The 25,357-nt window shown below is 43.0% G+C and overlaps 1 protein-coding gene across 1 annotated transcript in view; it reads right to left on the reverse strand.

The window, feature by feature from the left end:
• Positions 1–25,357, reverse strand: part of GRIN2A (glutamate ionotropic receptor NMDA type subunit 2A) — a 440,165-nt gene that overhangs the window by 133,822 nt on the left and 280,986 nt on the right. The window contains exon 3 of the mRNA XM_027961880.3: positions 12,543–12,657. Coding sequence (XP_027817681.1) covers positions 12,543–12,657 — 115 coding nt within the window. The remainder of the gene's footprint in view (positions 1–12,542; positions 12,658–25,357) is intronic.

Raw genomic sequence — 25,357 nt, forward strand, 5'->3', positions numbered from 1 at the left:
CTTGCAGGCTGTTGGTCAGCGTCTAAACTCAGCTCCTAGTGGTCATTTGCACTCCCTGTCATGTGGTCCCCTCAGTCCTCAAATCCATTCCTGCTTGGGCTCAAATCTCTCTGACTTCTCTTGCTATTAGTTTCAGAAAACTCTCTACTTTTAAAAGGCTGATGTGATTAGGTTAGGCTCACCCTGCTAACAGTCCTTTTGATGAACTCAGAATCAACTGAAAACCTTCTTTTGCTACCTAACATAACAATCACAAAAGGCATGTCTCATCATATTCACTTTCCAAGAGAGGATCACAGAAGAGTGAGGGTCACTGGGAGTCATTCTTAGAATCCTGCCTACCATACAAGGCAGAATGCTTCAAACTCACTGAACTCTTCCTTAAATGAGCCTTGAGCATGCTTGCCTCTGGACTTTGGCTTTTGATGGTCCTTCTTCATGGAAGAACCTCCTTATTATACGTGTCCAGAAGGTCTAATCTGAGACCTTGTTCAAATGAGAAGCTCTCTGTATAGATGCCCTTGACCCTCTTAGAGCCTATACATAACAGATCCCTTTTATAAATACCATAGACTTTTAGATTGGAGCATCTTCTGTGGCACATTTCATACTGTCTTGTAGTTATGAGCATCTCCTCATGCCCTATGACCCTCTAAGGCTGGTCTATGTCTCACTGCATCCCTCAACAGTGACTTGCACATAGTAGGTACTCAGGAAATTTTGTTTGATGGAATGAATGTGTGACTAAATAAGGTTTATATACTCCAAATTCAACCATCTCTATTTAAGGGAGATGCTTTTAACTGAAAAAAAAAAAATCAGTCACTTAATAACTCAGTATTTATGGAAGATACACCAGGTGACAGGAACTGTACTACATCCATAAACACCATTTTACTTGGCATTGTTACTGTCCCACTCAGCAGAGATTACAATTGGTGCAATAAGACACCACTGTTCTTATTTCCTTTTCTTCTGCCCCCCCTGCTCTTAAACCCTGCTACTAAGCAGTGTATTCCAAAATAAGAAAGACATACAAAGGCTAAGAAGCAGGAAGCCTCGATAACTAGGATGACCTAGATCAAATGACTTTTTTTCAGGATGACAGAGAGTAAATTCATGTCCTAAAGCAGTAGTTCTACACCTTTAATGGGCATCGCTAGGGGAGCTTATGACAAAGCAGAATCAGAAATGATTCTTCCGCAGGTTTGAGGTAGTAGTGCTAATATTTTGACATCTTTTCCATGGTGACTCTGATATGGCTATGGGATTTTATTCAGTCATCTTTGGGTGTTCTGTTGAAGAGCTTGAGATGCAAGAACAACATAGAAATAACATAGAAATATATAAAAAAAATAACCAAAGGAATAACAGTACCACACTTATAAGTTGACCATATTAAAAGATGTTCCTCATTTGGAAAGGTTCATGAGAAAGTTCTTTCATTCTTCTATCCATTCTACAAACAGTTACTGAGTCTCAGCTACTGAGTGCCAGCGATAGAATGGCAAAGGAAAAACCTGAAGACGAACAGTATTCCTTCAGTGCTTGTCAGAGCCAGAATTCACAGCTTCATCAATGGACCACTATAGTTTTTCTAAGCAAAGTGAGCACATAGGAGAAGGCATAACATATTCCTGGCCGCGTATAGGCTATGTAAACAATGCACTTCAGTTTTAACAATTCGCACAATTGCTCTATCAATTGTCACTTACTGGTGTCTTCTCAATTACAATTTTCCTCCATGATTTCTTCAACATAATCATTGGAGTATGTGTGTGCATATGCCAAGCATAATGTCTCCATAAATACTTCCGTCTTTTAGCAGGATGAACCTTTTGGCAGGTAATTGGTACTGTACATACACTCACACACACACACGCAAGCACACACATTAGAAATGTGCACGTGAACCGTGAGACTCAGCCATCTATGTTAAATGTGATGGGACAGTGATAGAGGGGTAGTGGAAATAGAATGATTTAGAAGGCAGGGAGTTACAACTTTTTATAATTAGCAAGCCCGTCATGAAAGAACTGCACCCCATGTATACATCATGGTGGGTGACAGCCTCGATAGAGCAGGTATCACAATGATATGCCACAGCCAGATGGGGGATCAACCTTAGCTTTTCCTAAGATCTCCTTTATCATATCTGTACTAGGAATTCTTTACCTGTCATCTGCTTCGTTATGCATGAGATTCAGAGGCAGGGTACAATTCCCTACTTCCAGGAGCCAGATTGGAAGGTGGGACTTCAGTAGAATGAAAAAGAAAGAGCACCTGTGAGATGAGATAAATGCTGATACCCCAGGTTCCAACTGGCTGGGTTTGAGTGGAACCTGCTGCATCCAGTGAGAATAAGGAGGTGGTATCACTCTACAGATGGGAGGAACTCCCTTCATTTCCCCTCTAAAATATCCCTTCCCACTACCCGTTATTGAGTATGATGTAAGTATTAGGAACGCAGTCTGGGGGTCAGGCAAGCCTCCATTCACATCCTGCTTCCGTCACACGCGGATCTGAACCTAGTCCCTGGCCTCCCTGAACCTGAATTTCCATTTATGAGGCAAGGAAAAGAATACCTACTGTAGAGGAGGTGTTGAAATGACTGAAGGAGATCATGGATACAAACTGCTCAGCACAGTTCTTGATATAGAGCAGATCTTAGTAAATACTGGCTGAAGTCAGCATTCTCAGCAGATTGTAGAGAGGCCCTTGTAAGCACTGAAACAGTGCCTCATGGTGCAACTGAAGAAACACATGGAGGGAACAGACCTTTCCCTGGTGGGGCTCACAGTCCAGGTGAAGATGGATGTGCAAGAAAGCAATTGCAATATAAGCTGTTAACACTCTTAGGGACTAGTATATAGGTTAGTACAAAGCGGAAAGGACTCAACTCACTTTGGATTATCCAGAAGGGGTATCCTTGGCAAAAAGAGGAAAATGTTCAAATAGATAGGATCTGAGACAGAGAATGAGCATATGACAAGCAAATATAAGGGCTTGAGAGATCTTAGGAGGATAAGAATGAAGCTTTCTGTGATGGGACCCAGGAGAATAACCATATTTGGGACAGGAAGATGATGACTTTGGTTTTGAATAAGAAAAAAGTTGGAGGGCTATGGGCTGTCCATGTTAGGGTGTCCAGGTGGCAAGTCTGGTAGACCAGGAGATATCTGGGCTGGAGGCAAGGACCTGGGAGTTATCACAGTGAGGAAAGCAGCTGAGACCAAGGGCACCAAAAAGAACGCAGCCAGAGTGGTCAGACTGAAGGGGGCAGTGGATGCATGAGAGATGGGAGACAGACCCTCAGTTTAAGAAGAGGTAATCATGGGTCTCCCTTCTGTCTTCTGGGGCATCTCTGTTGTCCTCAATTAGCTTCCCTGGTGGCTCAGATGGTGAAGAATCTGCCTTCAGTGCAGGAGACCAGGGTTCGATCTCTGGGTCAGAAAGATGCCCTGAAGAAGGGAATGGCTACCCATTTCAGTATTCTTGCCTGAGAAATCCCATGGACAGAGAAGCCTGGTGGACTACAGTCTGTGGGGTCACAAAGAGTCATACACAAATGAGTACGCACACACATAAAGCTTGTCTGTCTGTATGTTACATTGATATGCACACATATTTTCATTTTAAATCTGGTATAACCCTAAAATGGTAAACGGAATTATTTCCAAAGGATTTTTTCAAGTAGTTAATAAGAAAGTGATTCAATGTAGAGAAATCTAATCTATTACTCAGTGTCCCTACCCTCAAGAAGACTTCCCCAACTAAGTCCACCCCTTTCTCCCTGGAGATGGCTCAGTCATGAGCTACTTGGGGGGAGGGGGTTGTTTCCTACCTATCTTTGTCCCCGACCCCGGTGCAGATGAAATGTTGGCCACCGAGTTGGCCCACAGAGGGTACTGACTGTATTGGCCCAGGGTGCCAATTGGCTTGTATCCAGGATATTATTTTCAAGCAACTCTGGGCTGCAATACTTTGGCCACTGGATGTGAAGAGCCAACTCATTTGAAAAGATCCTGATGCTACGAAGATTGAGAGCGGGAAGAGAAGGGGACCACAGAGGATGAGATTGGTGGGATGGCATCACCGACTCAATAAACAGGAGTTTCAGAAAACTCCAGGAGATAGTGAAGGACAGGGAAGCCTGGCATGCTGCAGTCCACGGAGTCACAGAGTCGGACACAACTGAGCGACTGAACAACTGGGAAGGCTTGAACTCATTATGCTCCAATGCAGAGCAAAGCCATTGGAAAGGGGGAGAGAAGCAAAGGGCGTGGAGGTTCCAGTGTGCTGGAGGGAAGTCTGCTCAGCCCTGAGCTCCGTGTCTGCTGAACACAAGCAGGCTGTGCAAGGCATCGGAACCGTCCACCCCTGCTGCACACAAAGCCCCAGCATAAAGCCAGTGTCCCTCTAAGGGCTTGTCATGTTGTCCAAGACACCCTCATTACACGCTGCTGCCTCCAGGGACGCTACTGGATGACCTCGGAGATGAAAAGAAATCTCCTCTGAGTCCCAGACTAACAGCTACCCCTTTCTGCAGGCCTTGCCCTCTGCTGACCTGCCTTATCAGACGATGCTGCTGGGGAGGGCTTGCAGGGTAACATGATGGGTATTTACCTGCTCCACTGGCTTCCTCTTTCTTCAAGACAGAAGCACAAGGAGCTATTTCTGAAGCACTGGATCCCCTGAGCGCCAGAGAACAGAGCAACTACAGGAAGCATTTGTTCATTCTAAGCTTGACTCGGCAGCAATTCCCCGAGCTGCCTTTTTCTTTGGGAAATTGCTATATTTCAACAGAAATTTGAAGGAGGACATGCAAACTATTAAAAAGGTTTTTTTTTTTTTCTTCTGTAGATGGAAATGGAGTCTGTCAAGGGCAGCCTTCTTTTATGCAGTGTTATCAACTGCACTGCAGTGACCTCCCTTGTAAACACACTTCCTGGCAAACGAGCCAGGTCCAAAGGCAGCAAGGAGAATTCACAGGTGTGAGCCGAGCCTGACCCAGGACTGGTGAAATCTGACCAACGAGAATGATTTTACAGCTCCAAGAGTGATCCTCCGATTGTGTAACTTCAAAAGGTGGAAAAATAACCCCCAAGTGTAAACACCAAAGGCAGACAGGCTTGAGTTCTCTACCTCCCATTATGGATAAGAAAAAAAAGTAAGTTGCATTTTGACTTTCCATTTGCAAGAGGAAAGAAAGGCCAGAATTTGAGGGATGAATAAAAGAAAGTGAGGATACAGGAAAGCATTACAGGAAAGAAAAATAAAAAGCATGTTCAAAGTCTCAGATGCATAAAGGAACCAGCTCAGACATGGAGATGTGCGCCACTTAGGACAGTGGGCTATAGGGTACATCAGAGGGAAGAGTGGAGCTAACTCCTGGGGACAGAATCCAACGCTCTCCTGAAGCATCACCAAAATGCACAAAACCCCACCCCATCCCTCTCCACATACACTAGAATCTAAGTTCAGTGACTCAGAAATTGCTTTCTTGTCTGTTCTGTTCACTGACAGATTCCAAGCACCAAGAATGGCACCTGGCACACACACCAGGCCCTGAATAAACATTTGTGGAAGGGATGAACAAACCAAGTTGTCACTCAGAGCCTGGGTGTACCACATAAAGGACATATTGTGCAAGTGTTCAATTAACAACAGTTATTGTTGTCATCAATAGTACTCATGTCATGGAGTTGAGTATGAAAATTCAGTAAACATCGGTAATTCATTGTACAGGGTATCTCAGTTTGAATGGCTTCAAAACATATCTTTTAATTAAGATACAACGGCAAGCAGTAAAATAATCAAATCTTTTGTGGTGGCTTGATGGATTTTGACAAATGTTCATGACAGGGAATATTGTTATAACACTAGAAAGTTGCCTGGGCATTTTTCCTATTAATTTTCTCCTCCATAAAAACAACCATCATTCTGATGTGTGCATGCTAAGTCGCTTGTGTCTGACTCTGTGTGGTCCTTTGGACTATAGCCCGCCAGGCTCCTCGGTCCATGCGATTCTCCAGGCAAGAATCCTGAAGTGCGTTGCCATGTCCTCCTCCAGGCATCATTCTGATATCTGACCCCACAGACTAGTGTTGTCTCTCCTTGAACTTCATACAAATGGAAGATGATATACAGTATCATCTTCTGCGTCTGGCTTCTTTTGTTCAACATAATGCCTCTGCAATTCATTCACATTGTTGTGGGTATTACAAGCTCACAACTTATTCACGTGTAGCAATCCATTTTATGGGTTTCCCTGATAGCTCAGTTGGTAAAGAATCTGCCTGCAATGCAGGAGACTCTGGTTCAATTCCTGGGTCAGGAAGATCTGCTGGAGAAGGGAGAGGGTATCCACTCCAATATTCTTGGGCTTCCCTTGTGGCTCAGCTGGTAAAGAATCCGCCTGCAATGTGGGAGACCTGGGTTCAATCCCTGGGTTGGGAAGATCCCCTGGCAATGGGAAAGGCTACCCACTCGAGTATTATGGCCTGGAGAATTCCATGGACTGAGCAACTTTCATTTTCAATGCATTTCATGACTATATATATAATGTATTTACCTTGTTGAATATATATGTTCATATGTATATTCATATATATATATATAATGTATATATCCTTGTTGATGAATCTTTGATTTCTTCCTGATGTTTTGTTATTATGAATGTCTTTCACAAATATTACTTTCGGGGTATATTTTTACATGTCTTTGCAGTAAATACCTAGGAGTGGAATTGCTGGATCATACCTAGGAGTGCTGGGTCATACTGTTAGTCACTCAGTCATGTCCAGCTCTTTGTGACCCCATGGACTGTATCCCACCAGGCTCCTCTGTCCATGGAATTCTCCAGGCAAAAACACTAGAGTGAGTTGCTGGAATGAATTGCTGGAGTGAAACTGCTGGATCATAAGCGCTTCCCTGGTGGCTCAGATGGTAAAGAATCCACCTGCAGTGCAAGAGACCTGGGTTTAATACCTGGTTGGAAAGATCCCCTGGAGGAGGGCATGGCAACCCACTCTAGTATTCTTGGCTGGAGAATCTTCATGGACAGGGGAGCCTGGGCTACAGTCCATGGGGTCACAAAGAGTCAGCCATGCCTGAGTGGCCAAACCACCACATGCTCTTAACAACACTTGGTATTGTTGGGCCTTTTCATTTTAGCCAAGCAGGGGGTATGAAGTGGTAGCTCACCGTGGTTTTAATTTGCATGTCTCGGATCATCATGGATGTTAAGCATGCTTTCATGTATTTAATGGCCATTTGACTAAGGTTTTTTTTTGTAAAATTCCTAAGTCAATCTCCCATTTTAATTGTGTTGATTTTCTTTTTATTATTGATTTATAGCAGTTCTTTATATATTCTGGATATGAGTCCTTTGATTCAGATAATTTTTTAAAAATATTTTTTCTGAATGTGTGGCTTGCCTTTTTCATTTTCTAACAGTGTGTATACACGACAAAAGATTTAAATTTTGATGGAGTCCAGTTTCTTACTTTTACTGTATGCTTTCTTGTAGCTCAAAAACATCTTCCTAATTTTTTCTTATAGAAATTTTACATTTAAGTCTGAAATTTATTTTAAGTTTTTGTGTATAGTATGAACTGAGTCAAGGTTGCTTTTGGTTTGTTTTGCTTTTTTTATTTTCTCACTGAGAATATCCAGTTGACCTAGCAGCACTTATTAAAAAGGCTTTCCTTTCTCCCATTGTTATAATTATTCATCAAAAATCATTTGAATATATATTTATGAGCCTATTTCCATTATCTCATCGTTATATAAGATATTAGCTAAGAATCTTCATAGATAACTTTTATCAGATTGAGGAATGGCCCTTGTTTATCAAGAATGGATATTGGTACACACACTGCCACGTGTAACACAGTGGGAAGCGGCTGTACAGCCCAGGGAGCTCAGCTTGGTGCCTGCTGATGACCCGGGGTCGGGGGGGTGGGATGAGGGGGTGGGAGGGAGGCTCATGAGGGAGGGATACACGTACACATATGGCTGGTCCATGATGTTGTACAAAGAAACCAACACAGCACTGTAAAGCAATTGTATTCCAGTAAAAAAAAATAAAATGGATATTGGATTTTGTCCAATGGTTTGTCTGCATCTATTGAGATGTTTATATAATTTTCTCCTTATTATGTCAATATGGCAAATTATACTGATTTATTTTTTTATGTTAAACCAATTTTGCATTCCTAGAATAAACCCCACTTATCCATAATGCAGTTTCCTTTTCCAATATATTGCTGAACTGTGATTACTAAAATACTGAAAATCTCTGGGTAGATTTGCATTATTTCTTTTAAAAATATTTGATAGATAGAATTTACAGTGAAGCCATTTAGGCCTGAAGTTTTGTTTCTTATTTTTTTATTTATTTTTTGTTTAAATTTTATTTTTACTTTATTTTACTTTACAATACTGCATTGGTTTTGCCATACATTGACATGAATCCACCACAGGTATACATGAGTTCCCAAACATGAACCCCCCTCCCACCTTCCACCCCATATCATCTCTGGGGGCTGGTGCACGGGGATGAAGTTTTGTTTTTTAAATGGGGAGGGTTTTAGTTTTGAATGAAGTTTCTCAGGAACCATTCAGATTGGCTATTGGCTTTGTCGATTTTCTTTATACTTTATGTTCTACTTTGTTGATTTTTACGCTTATCATATTCTTTCTCTACTTCATTTGGGTTTAGTTTGCTCTATTTTTTATCCAGTGCCTTAATGTAGGGACTTCCCTGGTGGCTCAGACGGTAAAGCGTCTGTCTGTCTACAATGCGGGAGACCTGGGTTCCATCCCTGGGTCGGGAAGATCCGCTGGAGAAGGAAATGGCAATCCACTCCAGTACTATTGCCTGGAAAATCCCATGGACAGAGGAGCCTGACTTTACAATTTCCTTTTTATAAAATTATAAGCATTGAAAGCTATGGATTTCCCTGTTAGCACGTCACCAACTTTATTCTTCAAATTTTGATATGTTGAGCTTTCACTGTTGTGGTTTAGTTGCTAAGTCACGTCCAACACTTTGCGACTCCATGCACCGTAGCCCACCGGGCTCCTCTGTCCATGGGATTACCTAGGCAAGAATACTAGAGCGACTTGCCATTTCTTTCTGCAGGCAGTCTTCCCGGCCCAAGAATCGAACCAGTGTCTCCTGCATATCTTCTTATCATTAATTTTTATTTCAATGCTGCTATGGTCAAAGAATGCACTGGGCGTATTTGAACCCTTTTAAACAGACTTACTTCAGGCTCCAGCATACAGTCTACTTTGGTCACTGTGTCAAGTGCACTGGAAGGAATGGGAACTTGGTAGCTCCTGGATGTAGCAGCACAAGCTCCGAAGCTTCCTCTTCATCATCCCCCCGCAGGAATCTGTCACTGGCCCCCTACTCCAAAGGCAATGCTTCTGTTTGCACAGTCTTGTCATCTGATTCTAGTTAAGTATAATATGACTTCCACACTATATCCCACGTCTTCCTACCCATAGGTCTGATGTGCCAAGTGAAGACAAATCTGGGGCTGCTAAAGTGGTTCAGAGACATGGCACTGCTTGTCCAAAAAGATGTGATAACAATATAGTCCTTTTTCCTTTTCATCATCTTTTATTCTGCTTTCCATGCGATTTTGTGATGACTAATTTGGCTCAGATCATGAACTCCTTATTGCCAAATTCAGACTTAAATTGAAAAAAGTGGGGAAAACTGCTAGACCATTCAGGTATGATCTAAATCAAATCCCTTACAATTATGCAGTGGAAGTGAGAAATAGATTTAAGGGTCTAGATCTGATAGACAGAGTGCCCGATGAACTAAGGATGGAGGTTCGTGACATTGTATAGGAGACAGGGATCAAGACCATCCCCATGGAAAAGAAATGAAAAAAGCAAAATGGCTATTTGAGGAGGCCTTACAAATAGCTGTGAAAAGAAGAGAAGGGAAAAGCAAAGGAGAAAGGGAAAGATATAAGCATCTGAATGCAGAGTTCCAAAGAATAGCAAGGAGAGATAAGAAAGCCTTCCTCAGAGATCAATGCAAAGAAATAGAGGAAAACAACAGAATGGGAAAGACTAGAGGTATCTTCAAGAAAATTAGAGATACCAAGGGAACAGTTCATGCAAAGATGGGCTCAATAAAGGACAGAAATGGTCTGGACCTACCAGAAGCAGAAGATATTAAGAACAGGTAGCAAGAATACACAGGAGAACTGTACAAAAAAAAGAGCTTCACAACCCAGATAATCACAATGGTGTGATCACTCACTTAGAGCTAGACCTCCTGGAATGTGAAGTCAAGTGGGCCTTAGAAATCATCACTACGAACAAAGCTAGTGGAGGTGATGGAATTCCAGTGGAGCTATTTCAAATCTTGAAAGATAATGCTGTGAAAGTGCTGTGCTCAATATGCCAGCAAATTTGGAAAACTCAGCAGTGGCCACAGGACTGGAAAAGGTCAGTTTTCATTCCAATCTCAAAGAAAGGCAATGCCAAAGAATGCTCAAACTACCACCCAATTGCACTCATCTCACACGCTAGTAAAGTAATGCTCAAAATTCTCCAAGCCACGCTTCAGCAGTACGTGAACCGTGAACTTCCTGATATTCAATCTGGTTTTAGAAAAGGCAGAGGAACCAGAGATCAAATTGCCAACATCCACTGGATCATGGAAAAAGCAAGAGAAAAAAACATCTATCCAGAAAAACATCTATTTCTGCTTTATTGACTATGCCAAAGAATTTGACTGTGTGGATCACAATAAACTCTGGAAAATTCTGAAAGAGATGGGAATACCAGACCACCTGACCTGACTCTTGAGAAATCTGTATGCAGGCCAGGAAGCAACAGTTAGAACTGGACATGGAACAACAGACTGGTTCCAAATAGGAAAAGGAGTACTTCAAGGCTATATATTGTCACCCTGCTTATTTAACTTCTATGCAGAGTACATCATGAGAAACGCTGGACTGGAGGAAGCACAAGCTGGAATCAAGATTGCTGGAAGAAATATCAATAACCTCAGATACGCAGATGACACCACCCTTATGGCAGAAAGTGAAGAGGAACTCAAAAGCCTCTTGATGAATTTGAAAATGGAGAGTGAAAAAGTTGGCTTAAAGCTCAACATTCAGAAAATGAAGATCATGGCATCCGGTCCCATCACTTTATGGGAACTAGATGGGGAAACAGTGGAAACAGTGTCAGACTTTATTTTTGGGGGCTCCAAAATCCCTGCAGATGGTGATTGCAGCCATGAAATTAAAAAATGCTTACTCCTTGAAAGGAAAATTATGACCAACCTAGATAGCATATTCAAAAGCAGAGACATTACTTTGCCAACAAAGGTATGTCTAGTCAAGGCTATGGTTTTTCCTGTGGTCATGTATGGATGTGAGAGATGGACTGTGAAAAAAGGTGAGTGCTGAAGAATTGATGCTTTTGAAGTGTGGTGTTGGAGAAGACTCTTGAGAGTCCCTTGGACTGCAAGGAGATCCAACCAGTTCATTCTAAAGGAGATCGGTCCTGGGTGTTCTTTGGAAGGAATGATGCTAAAGCTGAAACTCCAGTACTTGGGCCACCTCATGTGAAGAGTTGACTCATTGGAAAAGACTCTGATGCTGGGAGGGATTGGGGGCAGGAAGAGAAGGGGGCGACAGAGGATGAGATGGCTGGATGGCATCATCGACTCGATGGACATGAGTTTGAGTGAAGGAGTTGGTGATGGACAGGGAGGCCTGGCATGCTGTGATTCATGGGGTCACAAAGAGTCAGACACGACTGAGCGACTGAACTGGACTGAACTGAATTTGAGAGCTGAGAGTTGAGTTATGGGGGAAGAGGAATGTCACTGGGCCAGATGTTGCCACTATACCCACAGGGTCATCTCCAAACTCCCTGTGAAGTCTCTCCTCTCTGACTCAGGACACAGTTTGTGTGGTACATTAGATAAGCTTTTCCTGTACACTGAGTTTTTATATTTTTTAATAGTTAACATACATGCACTGGCAAATGTGCTTTACAAGAAACAGAACATCCCTCTCCAACCCATGACTTGAAGAATGGATATGTTTAAGTTTTGGAATTGATTGGACTCAAAGCAAAAGACCAAACAAATGAAGATATAGGGGGTTCACTCATAGGGCCAAATGTGTGACTACGGTACCAAGTTACGAGGCTTAGACAAACTGGTGTGATCACTGCCATAGAGTCAAGACTTGCTAGTGTAATGATGCGAACCAAACTTCACTGACTTTAAATTATTCCAAGTCTTTGCAGGATGCTCCCTGCTCAGATCTGTGAACCCAATGCAGAGAGCAACACACAACTGCCCGAGCTCACGCAGAGAAAGCACCTCCATCGCGCCTGACAGTATCTGTCTGTCTTGTTCCCAGTGGGGCCCTGAGATGGCATCTGGAGCCGCTTAGGGGGAAACACTTTGGGAAAAGGAGGAGTGTGAGCCCGCTTGTTGCCCATCCTCTCCTGCCTCCCCTGTATTCGGCACATGGAAGGATGCTCACCTTTTCCCATTCACGGTCCTTGTTCAGCACGATGACCACCAGTCTGGGATGCACCTGGTAGCCTTCCTCAGTGAAGGACAAGTCTTTGCCATCCCACGTCACATTGACCATAAATCTGGAGAAAGGAAGAGAGAAAGACAAATGTTTAGGGAAAAATCTAAGAGGTTTCAGACAAATGAGCGGATGCCACCATCCGTGTAACGCTGAGAAGGTGTAAACTCTTTGCCAGCAGCCTCTACCTGTGGAAGTATCAGTACCTGTGCAGGCTCTGCTAATCAGTACCTGTAATCACTCCCAGACTCCCATAACTGGTTGCAATTAACAGATGAGTTGGAACATTTTTGTTCTGTCAGACTACAGACCTTTGTTCAATGATCTTCTAACAAGAGGATCTGAAAGCATCTTAAGCTACTTTAAAGGAAACTGCTTGCTCACAAGCCACATGGTATACAACATCAAAGAAATGATATCCCATTAATTCATTATTTGTTCAACTAATATTTATTAAATATTTGCTGCATGCCAGCAATCAGCTGGTTGGCTGGGGATAAACAAGAAAACAGACATGATCCCTGCTCTCCAGAAGCTTATAGTCTAAGAGAGAGGACAGGTATTAATTGGTTAATCACAGATATATGACCAGTGTTGGGCTTCCCAGGTGGCTCAGTGGTAAAGAAACTGTCCTCAATGCAGGACACGTGGGTTTGATCCCTGGGTCGGGAAGATACCCTGAAGAAGGAAATGGCAACCCACTCTAGTATTCTTGCCTGGGAAGTCCCATGGACCGAAGAGCCTGGTGGCCTGCAGTCCATAGGGCTGCAAAGATTCAGACATGACTTTGTAACTAAACAACAACAGACGACAAGTGTTACGATGGCGGGGGTAGGGGTGTATGTGCTCCGTGAAAGTGAAATGGGGCTCAGACCAGGCTCTTAAAAGGAAGTGCAGCCTGACCTGAAGAATGAGGCAGCATTAACTAGATAAGAAAAGACATAAGCACACTCCAAGCAAAAGGCAAAGCATGGGCAAAGGTCCTGTGGTAGTGCTTACCGAGGACTGAGTGCAAACCAGTGTGGCTGAAGCAGAGAGAGCCAAGGGGCTGTGGGGTGTGGTGTGGGTGAGAAGGTGAATGCGGCAGACAGTGCAAAGCTTTTCAGGCCATTTAGGCAGGTCTGTCTTTGCTTGAAAACAATAGAAGGACATCGAAGATTTTAACCAGTGATATAATCAGACTTGAAGGTTGTGTAGAAAACAGGGTTGCAGAGGACCACAGTGAGTATGCGGGACCAATTACAGCGCTCTTATTTATCCAGGTCAGAGATGATGCTGGCTTTGACCCCAAAAGAGGAGGGGAAGGAAGAGCAGGAGCCGTAACACACAGGACCAAGTGGAGAAGTTTTAAGCAGGTATTTAGGGATAGGTCAGATGTGAGGGTAGAGGAGAGAAGCGTCATGAATGGGTCTTCAGTGTCTGCCCTGTACAACAGCCGTCCATTATCTTTATCACAAGGGAGGCTTGTCTGTCTCACGATACTCCGTCTCCAACCCTCCCTCCTCAAAACCACTTGCCTGTAGCCAGGCTCAGTGCTGACATGAAGTAAGACAGGATTTGGGAGGGAAGGTTCTCAGGGATTCACATTTCCTTTTCAGCTTGAGAAAACTGTGACGCTGTTAAAGATGTCCAGAAAACGTAGCACTTAGGAGATAGTCAGCAAATGTAGTATGGTGGTTAAAAGCAATCAAACACCCCCAGAAAGGCAGGGTATCTCAAATCTGCAGCATTTTCTTGCTTTATATTCCCTTAACAACAAAAGCAGCTAAAGAAGTAAAATACCAAGGAAGGGGACTAGACTATATAAATAATTCCACGTAGAGTGACTGGCCTAATTGATCACATGTCTGCCTCTGGGCAGCCACAGTGCACAAGACCCGACTGTGTCCTCTGGGGAAAGACTCAGGTCTCCAAGGTGAAGAAAGTGGGGGGAAAGGCAAAGAACATTTCTGTGTATCCATTCAAAGGCCTCTTAGAGTCCTTAAAAAATCATGTTTTTCAAGAAAAGTTAATGGCATGAAGATAATTCTCACTACTTACTGTTAAACAAGCAGAAACGAAGATAAAAATAGGGTTTGTCTATGCATGGAAAGATTCCAGGTACTTTCTATTTTCTTTTGTGTTATCTTTGTACTCTTGAAATTTTCTGCAAATACTTTTTATTTTTAACAAAGATACTCTTTGTTTAAACACAGAAAAAAAAAAATGAAACACTGCTATTCTGGAAGAGGCAAAGAGCAATCACCATCTTATTTGGTACATCTGATCATTTCCTAGGAGGATAATTTACGGATTCAACAACTATTTACCGAATGTCTATCATGTGCCAGGCCTTACAGAGAGTCCTATAAATACAGAAATAGAAAACACAGTGTCGATCCCACCCCTTCCATTCTCACAATCCAGTGACATAGACACGCAAACGTTGCTAGCGCGTAGAAGGCCACTCGTGTACTGGTGCTCTGTAAATAGGAGAAGTCGTGAGAACGTAGAGGGAGGGTCTCTAATGTGAGCTCCGTGACATAGGGAGGGCTTCCATGGGAATCTTCAGGGCAAAGGGGTTGACGAGAGGTGGGGAGGAATATTCAGAGCAGAGGAGTCATCTTCAACAAAAAAAGAGTCAGCAAAGGAAGTGACACGTGCTATGGGACATAGGAAATAGCTTAGTTAGAACAACAGGCAGTGGGGATGTATCCACAGAGCTTCTCTGAAGCCAGACCATAGGGGCCATAAGCGTCTGGATTTTGTTCCGAAGGACGTGAGGATCACGAAAGGTTTTGAGGGGAGGAGTGACTCACTGCACATAGGAAACTGCAAAGCCAAGGGTGTAGACCCATGAATCATCCTGATGGGACACTGCCCATGGAGCTTCAGCATAAAAACTACAAAGCCCACTAGTGGACCTCATCTGGGCTGGCAAAAAAAATCCATCACCAAGTCAATCTGTGTCTGCTGTCTAAAACTCACAGGCCAGCTGATTCACTGAGGGGTTTTGCTTGTTTAAAATGTAATCCAATAAGCTCTCAAGCCAAATTTTGATTATACAATAACTTGAGGTAACTAGAGCTCGTGTTCAGTCTACCTAATGCCCCAAAGGTAAGTGAAACTGAGAAATTGAGTCCATCAACAAGAGCTTTGGAAATACCCAGCTGGTTCTGTGTTTGGAAAAGGCGGACCAGCGGACGAATCCTTTGGGTTTGACTTGGACACCTGGCTCAGGGGACAGCCATTCACAGGGTTATGTTGTGTGAATGGATGTTGCTGTCACCGCTTTAATCTAGGAGCTGGCATGCCCTGTTGAGCACCTGCTCTTCTTCCGATTTGCCAGTTGAATGTACTTAAATCTCTCTTCTTTCATTCCCCACTTCTGTTTTCCCCACTTGTTCCCTTGCCTCCCATTTTGTAGTGAAATCAGATGGAATTAGCAGGGACATTATTTAGATGCAATTTCTCTTCTTCAGATTATATGGAAACAACTGTATGGAAATTCCAACACTCCAATTGTTCTCTGTTCCTTTAAGATTCAATATTCTGGGCCAATGAGTCCGTATACTCAGTGTTTATATTATCTACCTTCCTGCCTTCCTTTCTTTCTAGCTTTCTTCCTATTAAGAGTCTTCTGTCCCTCGGGAGGGGAAAAAGCCCTCTAACAGAATTTCTTTTGCTCAACAGTAATTTCATTATGCAGTTGGTAGGGAACAAGTACCTATTACCTTCAATTCCACCATCCAATTTCTAGGAAGGACAATCCATATTTCCGCAGGCTTTCTTCCCACTTAAGCTTACTCTAAAGAAAAATTCTTTACCCAGGGAAAAAACATTCTACACCCCACTGCTTGGTCCCCATTAACACCTGCTGGGCACTTGTATTAAACAGTAAAATCTTATCACTGTTTTATCTCTTGAAAATTGATTACAAACTTTTAGTGACCAGATACAGTATCAGAAATCCTGGCTGCTGCTAAGCTTCGAATTATATCTTCGATATTTTCGTTGGGAGCAATAAACACAAGAGGACATGCTGGCAAAACGTGGATGTGGGGAAGGCTCTGATGGCTTGCAGAGGAGCCATTTTTGTATTATTATTGTCCGTTGGTTGTGAGGTGCCATTTTTAATCAGTGACATACATAACAGAAAATATGTAAATTATGTGATGCACGTACATCCAAGTTTCCTTTGGTACCTGCAGCCTCAGGCGTATGAAGCTGAAGTCCCAGGTGAAAGAAACATTTCTGTTGCTTGTATTTTGTGCCCTATGAATGGCTGGCATATGTGGGTCAGAAATAACATGGAAAAACATGGTGGACTGTTTTACCTACACTATCACCACAAAAAAAGATTGGGTCAGAATTATCAAGTTCTTTCAAGATCTGCTTTAAACAGTAGTCACCAACTACAGGTGGCTGTGGAGCATTTGAAATGTGGTTAGTGTGAACAGAAATGTGCCAAAAGGGCATAACAAAACTGGATTTGGAAGACTTTGTATGAAAAAAAAAGTATAAAATCTCATGAATAAATTTATATTGATTTCATGTTGCAATACTTTAGACACGTTGATTGCAATAAGATACATTATTAAAATTAATTTCATCTTCTTTTTACTTATTCGAAGTGCTACCAGATAATTTAAGATGATAAATGGCTTACATTATATTTCTATTGGACAGCTATTCAGGACCATCTTCTGTGTTTTGTCTTGTTTTCTTAACCAGCAGATCCATCATGAAGGCAGGGACCTCTTCTGCCTTGTTTTGTATTTTATTTCTAGTGTTGAACAGAGTGCCTTGCACACAGGAGGTGCTAAAACAAACAGGTGCAGAATGAACAAAAGAATGAATTGCCATCCAGCAGCTGCTGGGATCGAGCCCTGCCTCTGCTGCTCCCCAGCTTCATCTCTTAGGGTTGTGCATTTAAAATTCTCTGAGGTTCCAATTTCCTTCTTTGTAAAAACGGATCAGGTTAAACCATATGAACTAACCATGATGGCTTCGTGTGGTTTAACCTAACAGATCCCTAACTCCCAGGTTTTGTGAGTGGGATTAGCAGTAGTTCATAGAAAAACATCCAGTCCAATTTCTGGTACACAGATGTTGCCTAACCTTTACATAAAGCGTCCATGCATTTTTAAAAATAGTTTTCTACTCTGACATATTTCCTAACACACTGCCCCAAACGCAACCTTGTTGTTAGTCCCTGCAAAGCCATGCTTATTGCTGCCGTTCCATCCACTCGTCGCCAGAGTGCTTTCTTTTTGTCAAAAGCCAACCATACGATATCTGCTTTTCTCTTTCTGACTTACTTCACTCTGTATGACAGATTCTTGGTCCATCCACGTATTGAGGCATATATGTGGGATCTAGAAAAATGGTACTGCTGCTGCTGCTGCTAAGTCGCCTCAGTCGTGTCCGACTCTGTGCGACCCCACAGATGGCAGCCCACCAGGCTCCCCCGTCCCTGGGATTCTCCAGGCAAGAACACTGGAGTGGGTTGCCATTTCCTTCTCCAATGCATGAAAGTGAAAAGTGGAAGTGAAGTCGCTCAGTAGAGTCCGACCCTCAGCGACCCCATGGACTGCAGCCCTCCAGGCTCCTCCGTCCATGGGATTTTCCAGGCAAGAGTGCTGGAGCGGGGTGCCAATATTTCCAGGGCAGGAGTAGAGACACGGATGTAGAGAACAGACTTGTGGCTCCAGAGGGGGAAGGAGAGGGCGGGACGGAGTGGGGGACTAGGGTTGCCATACATGCACTGCCACGTGTAGAGCAGATAGCTGGTGGGAGCTGCTGTCCTGCACAGGGGGCTCAGCTGGGCGCTCTGTGATGACCGAGAGGGTGGGATGGGGGTGGCTGGGCAGGAAGGAGGTCCAAGAGGGAGGGGACATATGTACACTTACAGTTGGTTCACATCTCTGTACAGCAGAAACTAACGCAACACTGTAAAGCAATTATACCCCAATTAAAAAAAGAAAGAAAAAAAAAGTCATCCGTGTATGGTCTGCATTGTGTCCAACTCTTCGTGACCCCATGGACTGTAGCCCTCTGTCCATGGGATTCTCCAGGCAAGAACACTGGAGTGGGCTGCCATTTCCTCCTCCAGGGGAGCTTCCTGACCCAGGGGTCTAACCTGAGTCTCTTATGTCTCCTGCATTAGCAGGCAAGTTCTTCACCACTAGCGCCACCTGAGAAGGCCAATAAAAAAAAGAAAAAATAAAAGCCATCCAAATGTGGGCTGCATAAGCCTTTACCTATTGCTTAAAGCGCCCCCTTCCTCCAGATGTCCACGCTCGCTCTTTCGCCTCGTGACTCTCCTTTAACTTCCCAAATCTGACCGTTTGCAATGTTCTCTAGACACATTTATTATTCACTATTTCCCTTCAGACTTTAATTCCCTTACAGTTTCATAAATGCCACCATAACCCATTCAGTGTGTCTCAATTTTCAGTTAATTTTCCATCTGCTTTGCTACTTCCCTTGTTCCCCGGGCCTTTCCCCGAATCACACTATCCCTTAAATGCCTACTCAGACTGCTATGCGTGTCACCATTTTTTTCATTTGTCAGCTAATTTACATGTTTTGGAAAACAGAGTCACTGTTTTCTTTAACCTTTTTTCAGTTCTCAAGACACTCTCATTTTTACAAAATGTTTTGGCTCTTTCCAGAGTCCTCCTGGTGGTTTGAAATCCCTTCCATGTGGATGCCTTTCTCAGCACCTTCTCATCCTCCATTAACCCTTCCCTTACGGGCATGAATCCTCTCTTTAGAGCAAACTCGTGGAGCTTTTATCACTTTTAATTCCCATCTCCTGCCCCACGTCTGCCCCAAATACATCCTCACACCATTTCCTTTCAGCGAGTCTCTAGATGAGTGTACTTTCCTCTTTGCCCCGTGCTCAATCTCATATACTCATTGGTGGTTTCCAGTTTCCCTTGAATGATTACCAAAGGCATGACCACAGAGCTGAAACTTAAATGTCAGGACTGAAATATAATAACTCCAACACACAGATCTGCATAATCCAGGCCAGCAAGGCATTCAAAACGGGCTCTATGAAACTACAGCATTATGAAAAAGCAAAAGAATAAAATAAAAAACTGGGTTAAAAAAAGAGAGTGAGTATTTACTCCTTCTCAAATTCCATTGTGGCCAAATTAAAAAAGAAAAAACAACATATTAATGTTAGTTGTCAGCTAAGCGATACTAATTTTTAAAAAATTAGAACAGGAGTGGCAAGCTCCAAAAAGGCAGGGATGTTTCTTTTGATCACTGAGATTCTGAAACACCTTAGAGTGTCTTGCAGCACAAGCTTAAACATATTTGTTGAAAAAGGAACAAATGAATGAGTGGCCATAGGCCACTGAGATCATGTTCATTCAACGTCTATTTTCTGTGCAACTGTAGAGAGGCAATTCTGCAAGACGACTGCTTAGTTTGGGAACTGGAAAGCTCGGGGTTAGAATGCAGTTCCGTGGCTTCCAATCCCAGGTAAGTCTCCTAAATTCTCAGAGCATCCATTCCCTCTTCTGTAAGAGTGAAGTTATAATGGCCACATCTCTGTGTAATCACAGGGCTTACATTCGATGAAATTTAACGAGAGAGGGTATATAATGTGACCAGCAGAGTGTTTGGCACATAATGGTGTCTGGTAAATGATGACAGCGGGGGTAGCAGTAGTTGTCATGGTTTCACATAATTATCTTCTCTCCGTCTAAATTTTGAAATTAAAGGGCTTTCTCTGAGATGCTGGAGGATCATTTGGGCTGCTAATCCCTGTTTCTGAAGGGAGGCAATGAACCCTCCAGGTCCCTACCCCAGGCTAATCTGATTGCTCAGAGCTCCAGGTATCCCTGGACTGGATTATGATGCAAGGGTGTTGGCCCAGCTGCCAGCCTGCCCCCTTCATGGCTCTTGGGCTTCCTGTCTCTGCTTGGTGAGCATACCTGAGCCAAAGGCGATTTTTGAGGACATGCCCTACCTACTGTCTTTTGAATATAACTTCTAAGTCTAAAACATGGAGTAAGTTAGGGCAAAGTTTTCTCTATAAGTGTGACTATTCTATTCATCCCATCAGTAGACAACATGCCTGACCCATCTGGCTACAAGTCACTTAGGGCTGCCTGACTCTTTGCGATCCCAGGGACTGCAGCACAACCAGGCTCCTCTGTCCTCCACTATCTCCTGGAGTTTGCTCAATTCATGTCCATTGAGTCGGTGATGCTATCTAACCATCTCATCCTCTGCTACCCCCTTCTCCTTTTACCTTCCATCTTTTCTAGCATCAGGGTCTCTTCCAAAGAGTCAGCTCTTCACATCAGGTGGCCAAAGTACTAGAGCTTCTGCTAGAAGATCAAAGCAGTAAATCTTAAAGGAAGTCAACCCTGAATGTTCACTGGAAGGACTGGTGCTGAAGCTGAAGCTCCAATACTTAGGATCTAATATGTATGCTCTAACTCTACTTTATCAGGAGTTGTTGGAAGACTGAGGGTCCATTAATAAAGCTGTTCTCGGGATCTCTTGCTCCTTATATGTGTGGTTCTTTCAGGAACCTGGTGGAGGATGTGGAAGTTCTTGAAATTCTGGATAGTATTTTGCAACACTATCAAAATAGTACCAAGTATGTCACCATGAACCCTTCATGACTCTGCCTCATCTAAGCATTTGGAACTGACAGGCACAGGGGTCAGTGGATCCAGTCCTTTCAAAGAGCATCTATTCCAAGAGAGCCAGACAAAAGTAGGCCAAGTGACAAGCAGTTTCTACAAGCTTCCTAGATCACCTGTGTCTCTGCTGTCAGATTATTCAGGATCTCAAACAGGGAGATGTACATGCATACTGACTCCTCATCTTCCCCAAATATGCAGAATGGGTCAATTCAAAGTGTGAATTTATCCAGGAATCTCTGGGTATCCCCCATCCTAGAACCTAGGCCCCATGAGAAGGGGAATTTTCTCTTTTGTTCTCTGCTGTATCCTCCTTCCAGAACCCGGAACAGTGACTGGCGTGGAGAAGCTGCTCAGTACATATTAATGAGGGAAGGAAAAGTCGATGAGGTAATAGAGGCAGAGGAGAAAGGTGGGGTCAGTTGTGGGGCTTCTGAGCCTCCATCATCTTGTGAGCCCATCTCTCATAGTAAATGTCTTTCTCTATATAAATATCTTGCTAGTTCTGTTTCTCTGGAGAACCCTGACTAATACAACCCGATACTACCATCTGTCAGAAGAACTGTGAAAATAAAACACAAATCTGTGATAAATGTGATGCAAAAAGGGCCCCCGTGTTACTCATCACCTGCACAACTTTATCTTTGGGCTACAAAGTCCTTGAGGACAAGAGTTCATAACTCAGTACTTTGAAATCTAGGAACATTGTCATGTAGAGGGAAGAGCAGATTAGGGATTTGCAAGCTGCAGCTGAGTTTTTAAATCCACCATGATTGATGCTGTACCTTCAAGCAATTCATCCAGCTCCCAGGAATGAGTTTCCCCTCACTCCTGTGTCAATGGGGAAACCACTGCTGTCTTAGTCTGCTCATGCTGCTATAACAAAACACCACACACTGGGTGCCTCAAACAACAAGCACTTATTTCTCATGGCTCTGGAGACTGAAGTCCAAGGTCAAGCCCGGACAGATACGAGTTCTGATGAGGATCCTCTTCCCAGTTTACACACCACTTTGTTGTGTCCTCACAAGGCTGAAGAGTTGGATCTTGTCTCCTCCTCTTTTTTCAGGACACTAATTCCATCATGAGGGCCCCACCCTCACTACCTCATCTAACCCGAATTTCTTCCCAAAGGCTCCGCCTCCAAATAACATCACACTGGAGTTCAACATAACTTCAGCATGTGAATTTTGGGAGAATGCAAACATTCAGTGCAGAGCAATTACACAAAGTTAATGAGAAGTTTCATGGTGGTGGGGCTAAGAGGTATGATTGACATATACGTAACTGATTACATCACCGTAGACAATTATTGTTCGTAAACGTTTGTTGTTCATAAACAGTATGACATAAACCATTTATTGTTCATAAACGGTATGAACAACTATGCCAGTTTTCCCAAAACGGAGAGATTTCCTGCAGGAGGGACCATTCAGTGCTAAAACCTGGACCTTAAGCTATGGATCAAAAATTAAGAGTTTGGTCCAGTAAGCAACACCTCAAAAGCACATCTATGGAAAGGTTTCAAATTCATTTACCAAATACATAATCAATTTAAACAAATATTGAGTAACCGCTATATGCCAGCAACATGCAGGAGATAAAATGGTAAGTAAAAAACATGTGGTCCTTCCCATGAAGTTACTTAGAGTTTAGCAAAAAAAGCAGGTATTATACAAGAATTCCAATAAATGGTAATATATCCGCAACTAAAGTACCTGAAGCTATAGGAACTTTAACAGGGGACCTAATCTCTCAGAATACTGATTATTCTTCCATTATTCCATTTCTACTTGCTTTTTTTTTTTTTTCAGTGAAAACACCAAGTTAAGTTCTCTGAAAGACTAAAAAATTCTCACACTTTTCAATATACACTACCATGTGTAAAATAGATAGCTAGTAGGCAGAGCGCAGGGAGCTTGACTTGGTGCTCTGTGATGACCTAGAAGGGTAGGGGAGTTGAGAGGGGATATATGTATACACATAGCTGATTCATGTCCGTGTACAGCAGAAAATAGCATAGCATTGTAAAGCAATTATTTGCTGGAAAAAAAAAAAACCAAAACTCTCATGATTTCCAGGTATAAAATTGGACAGGTAACATCAAGGACTAAAATGGACTAGATGCGAGATTATTGAGAATGGTGAAAATCCCAGCTAAAGGCATTCAACAATTTATTTTAAAAATAATATTGTAAATGAAATATAGCACATCTACTAACCATTCATTTGAACTCTCTGTTCTAAATTTAAACTTATGAATATTCATATTCCTTCCTCTAGCAAAAACCCTGCTTCCTTCTGTGCCAGTACAGCTCACAAGATTGCATCCTTTGGAGGGAGGCTTACTGACACACAATGAGCCCCCTTATTTTGAAAAACACTAACCCCCACCCCGACCACTATATACACCAGAACATTTACTCTTCTCTTCTCCTTTGACCATAAAAAATTAGATCTGGTGGGAGAGGGAAGTGCACCTGATCTAAGCTGGAACAATCAGATTCTCTCACCTAGGAATCTAAAAATTTATAGCTGAGACAGAGACCAGAAATTACTCAATCTGGTCCAAGGTGATAGTAACTTTGTTTCATTAGTAAATGTAGGCTTACCTCCTGACCTTTGCAAACCTTGGCTTCTCAACATTTACCTTGATTTTTCAAGAGACTCCAGTAAAGTCCCAATGGATCCCCAATAGATTTTCAATCATTCATTATCTCATTTTGTTTAAATTAAGCTGCTGCTGCTGCTGCTAAGTCGCTTCAGTTGTGTCTGACTCTGTGCAAGCCCATAGATGGCAGCCCACCAGGCTCCCCTGTACCTGGGATCCTCCAGGCAAGAACACTGGAGTGGGTTGCCATTTCCTCTCCAATGCAGGAAAGTGAAAAGTGAAAGTGAAGTTGCTCAGTCGTGTCCAACTCTTATTGACCCAATGCAGGAAACTGAAAAGTGAAAGTAAAGTTGCTCAGTCGTGTCCAACTCTTATTGACCCCATAGACTGCAGCCTACCAGGCTCCTCCACCCATGGGAGTTCCTAGGCAAGAGGACTGGAGTGGGTTGCCATTGCTTTCTCCAGTAAATTAAGCTAGTCAGAATTAATTTCTGTTCAGTCCAGTTCAGTCGCTCAGTTGTGTCCGGCTCTTTGCGACCCCATGAATCACAGCACGCCAGGCCTCCCTGTCCATCACCAACTCCCAGAGTTCACTCAAACTCACGTCCATCGAGCTGGTGATGCCATCCAGCCATTGCATCCTCTGTTGTCCCCTTTTTCTCCTGCCCCCAACCCCTCCCAGCATCAGAGTCTTTTCCAATGAGTCAACTCTTTACATGAGGTGGCCAAAGTATTGGAGTTTCAGCTTTAGCATCATTCCTTCCAAAGAAATCCCAGGGCTGATCTCCTTCAGAATGGACTGGTTGGATCTCCTTGCACTTATTACTTAAACCCTTTAAATAAATATTCTGCTCCTACCCGGGCTATTGAAAGATCTTACTTGGTCTCTTGACTCCCTTACGCTCATAGGAAGCCTACCTGACAGATAAATGCTCCCCAACGTCAGTTTCTGTTATACGTACCTCTGCACAAAAGCTTGAAGTGGCTCCCTAATGTCCAAGACTGAAATGCACGCTCCTTAGTCAACTTTAGCTTTCAACCTTCCTTCTTAAAAACTGTTCTTTACCGACCCTGCTCTGGAGCAGACTCAAATGACTCGTGATGTCCTTGTGAATTTCCACTCCTTGGTTATTATTCCTCCATCTTCTTTTACTGAGAAAACAGTAAGAGCTATTGTTTCTCCCTACGGCTGTTTCTTGATAGTACGTCTTCCCCTACCTGACCAACAAGAGTATCTCTGGACACAGTGATTGGGTCAGGGATTGGCATGTGACTCAAGCTCATCCAATCAGAATCTTTCTCTGGGAATTTTCCGTTGGAACTAGAGAAAATACCCGCTCTTTTGACTTAAGGAGATACAGTGATGAAAGTATGTGAACCCATACCTATTAAATGATGCTCTTCCCCATCTCCTTAGGATGAAACAATGAGCCATAACAGAGAGAACAAGGAGAGAGCAAGAGGAAAAGAATGAGAGAGAAAGAGACAGACAGACAGAG

The sequence above is a fragment of the Ovis aries genome, chromosome 24, assembly GCF_016772045.2.
Source record: "Ovis aries strain OAR_USU_Benz2616 breed Rambouillet chromosome 24, ARS-UI_Ramb_v3.0, whole genome shotgun sequence".
In the NCBI taxonomy this organism is placed as follows: Eukaryota; Metazoa; Chordata; class Mammalia; order Artiodactyla; family Bovidae; genus Ovis; species Ovis aries.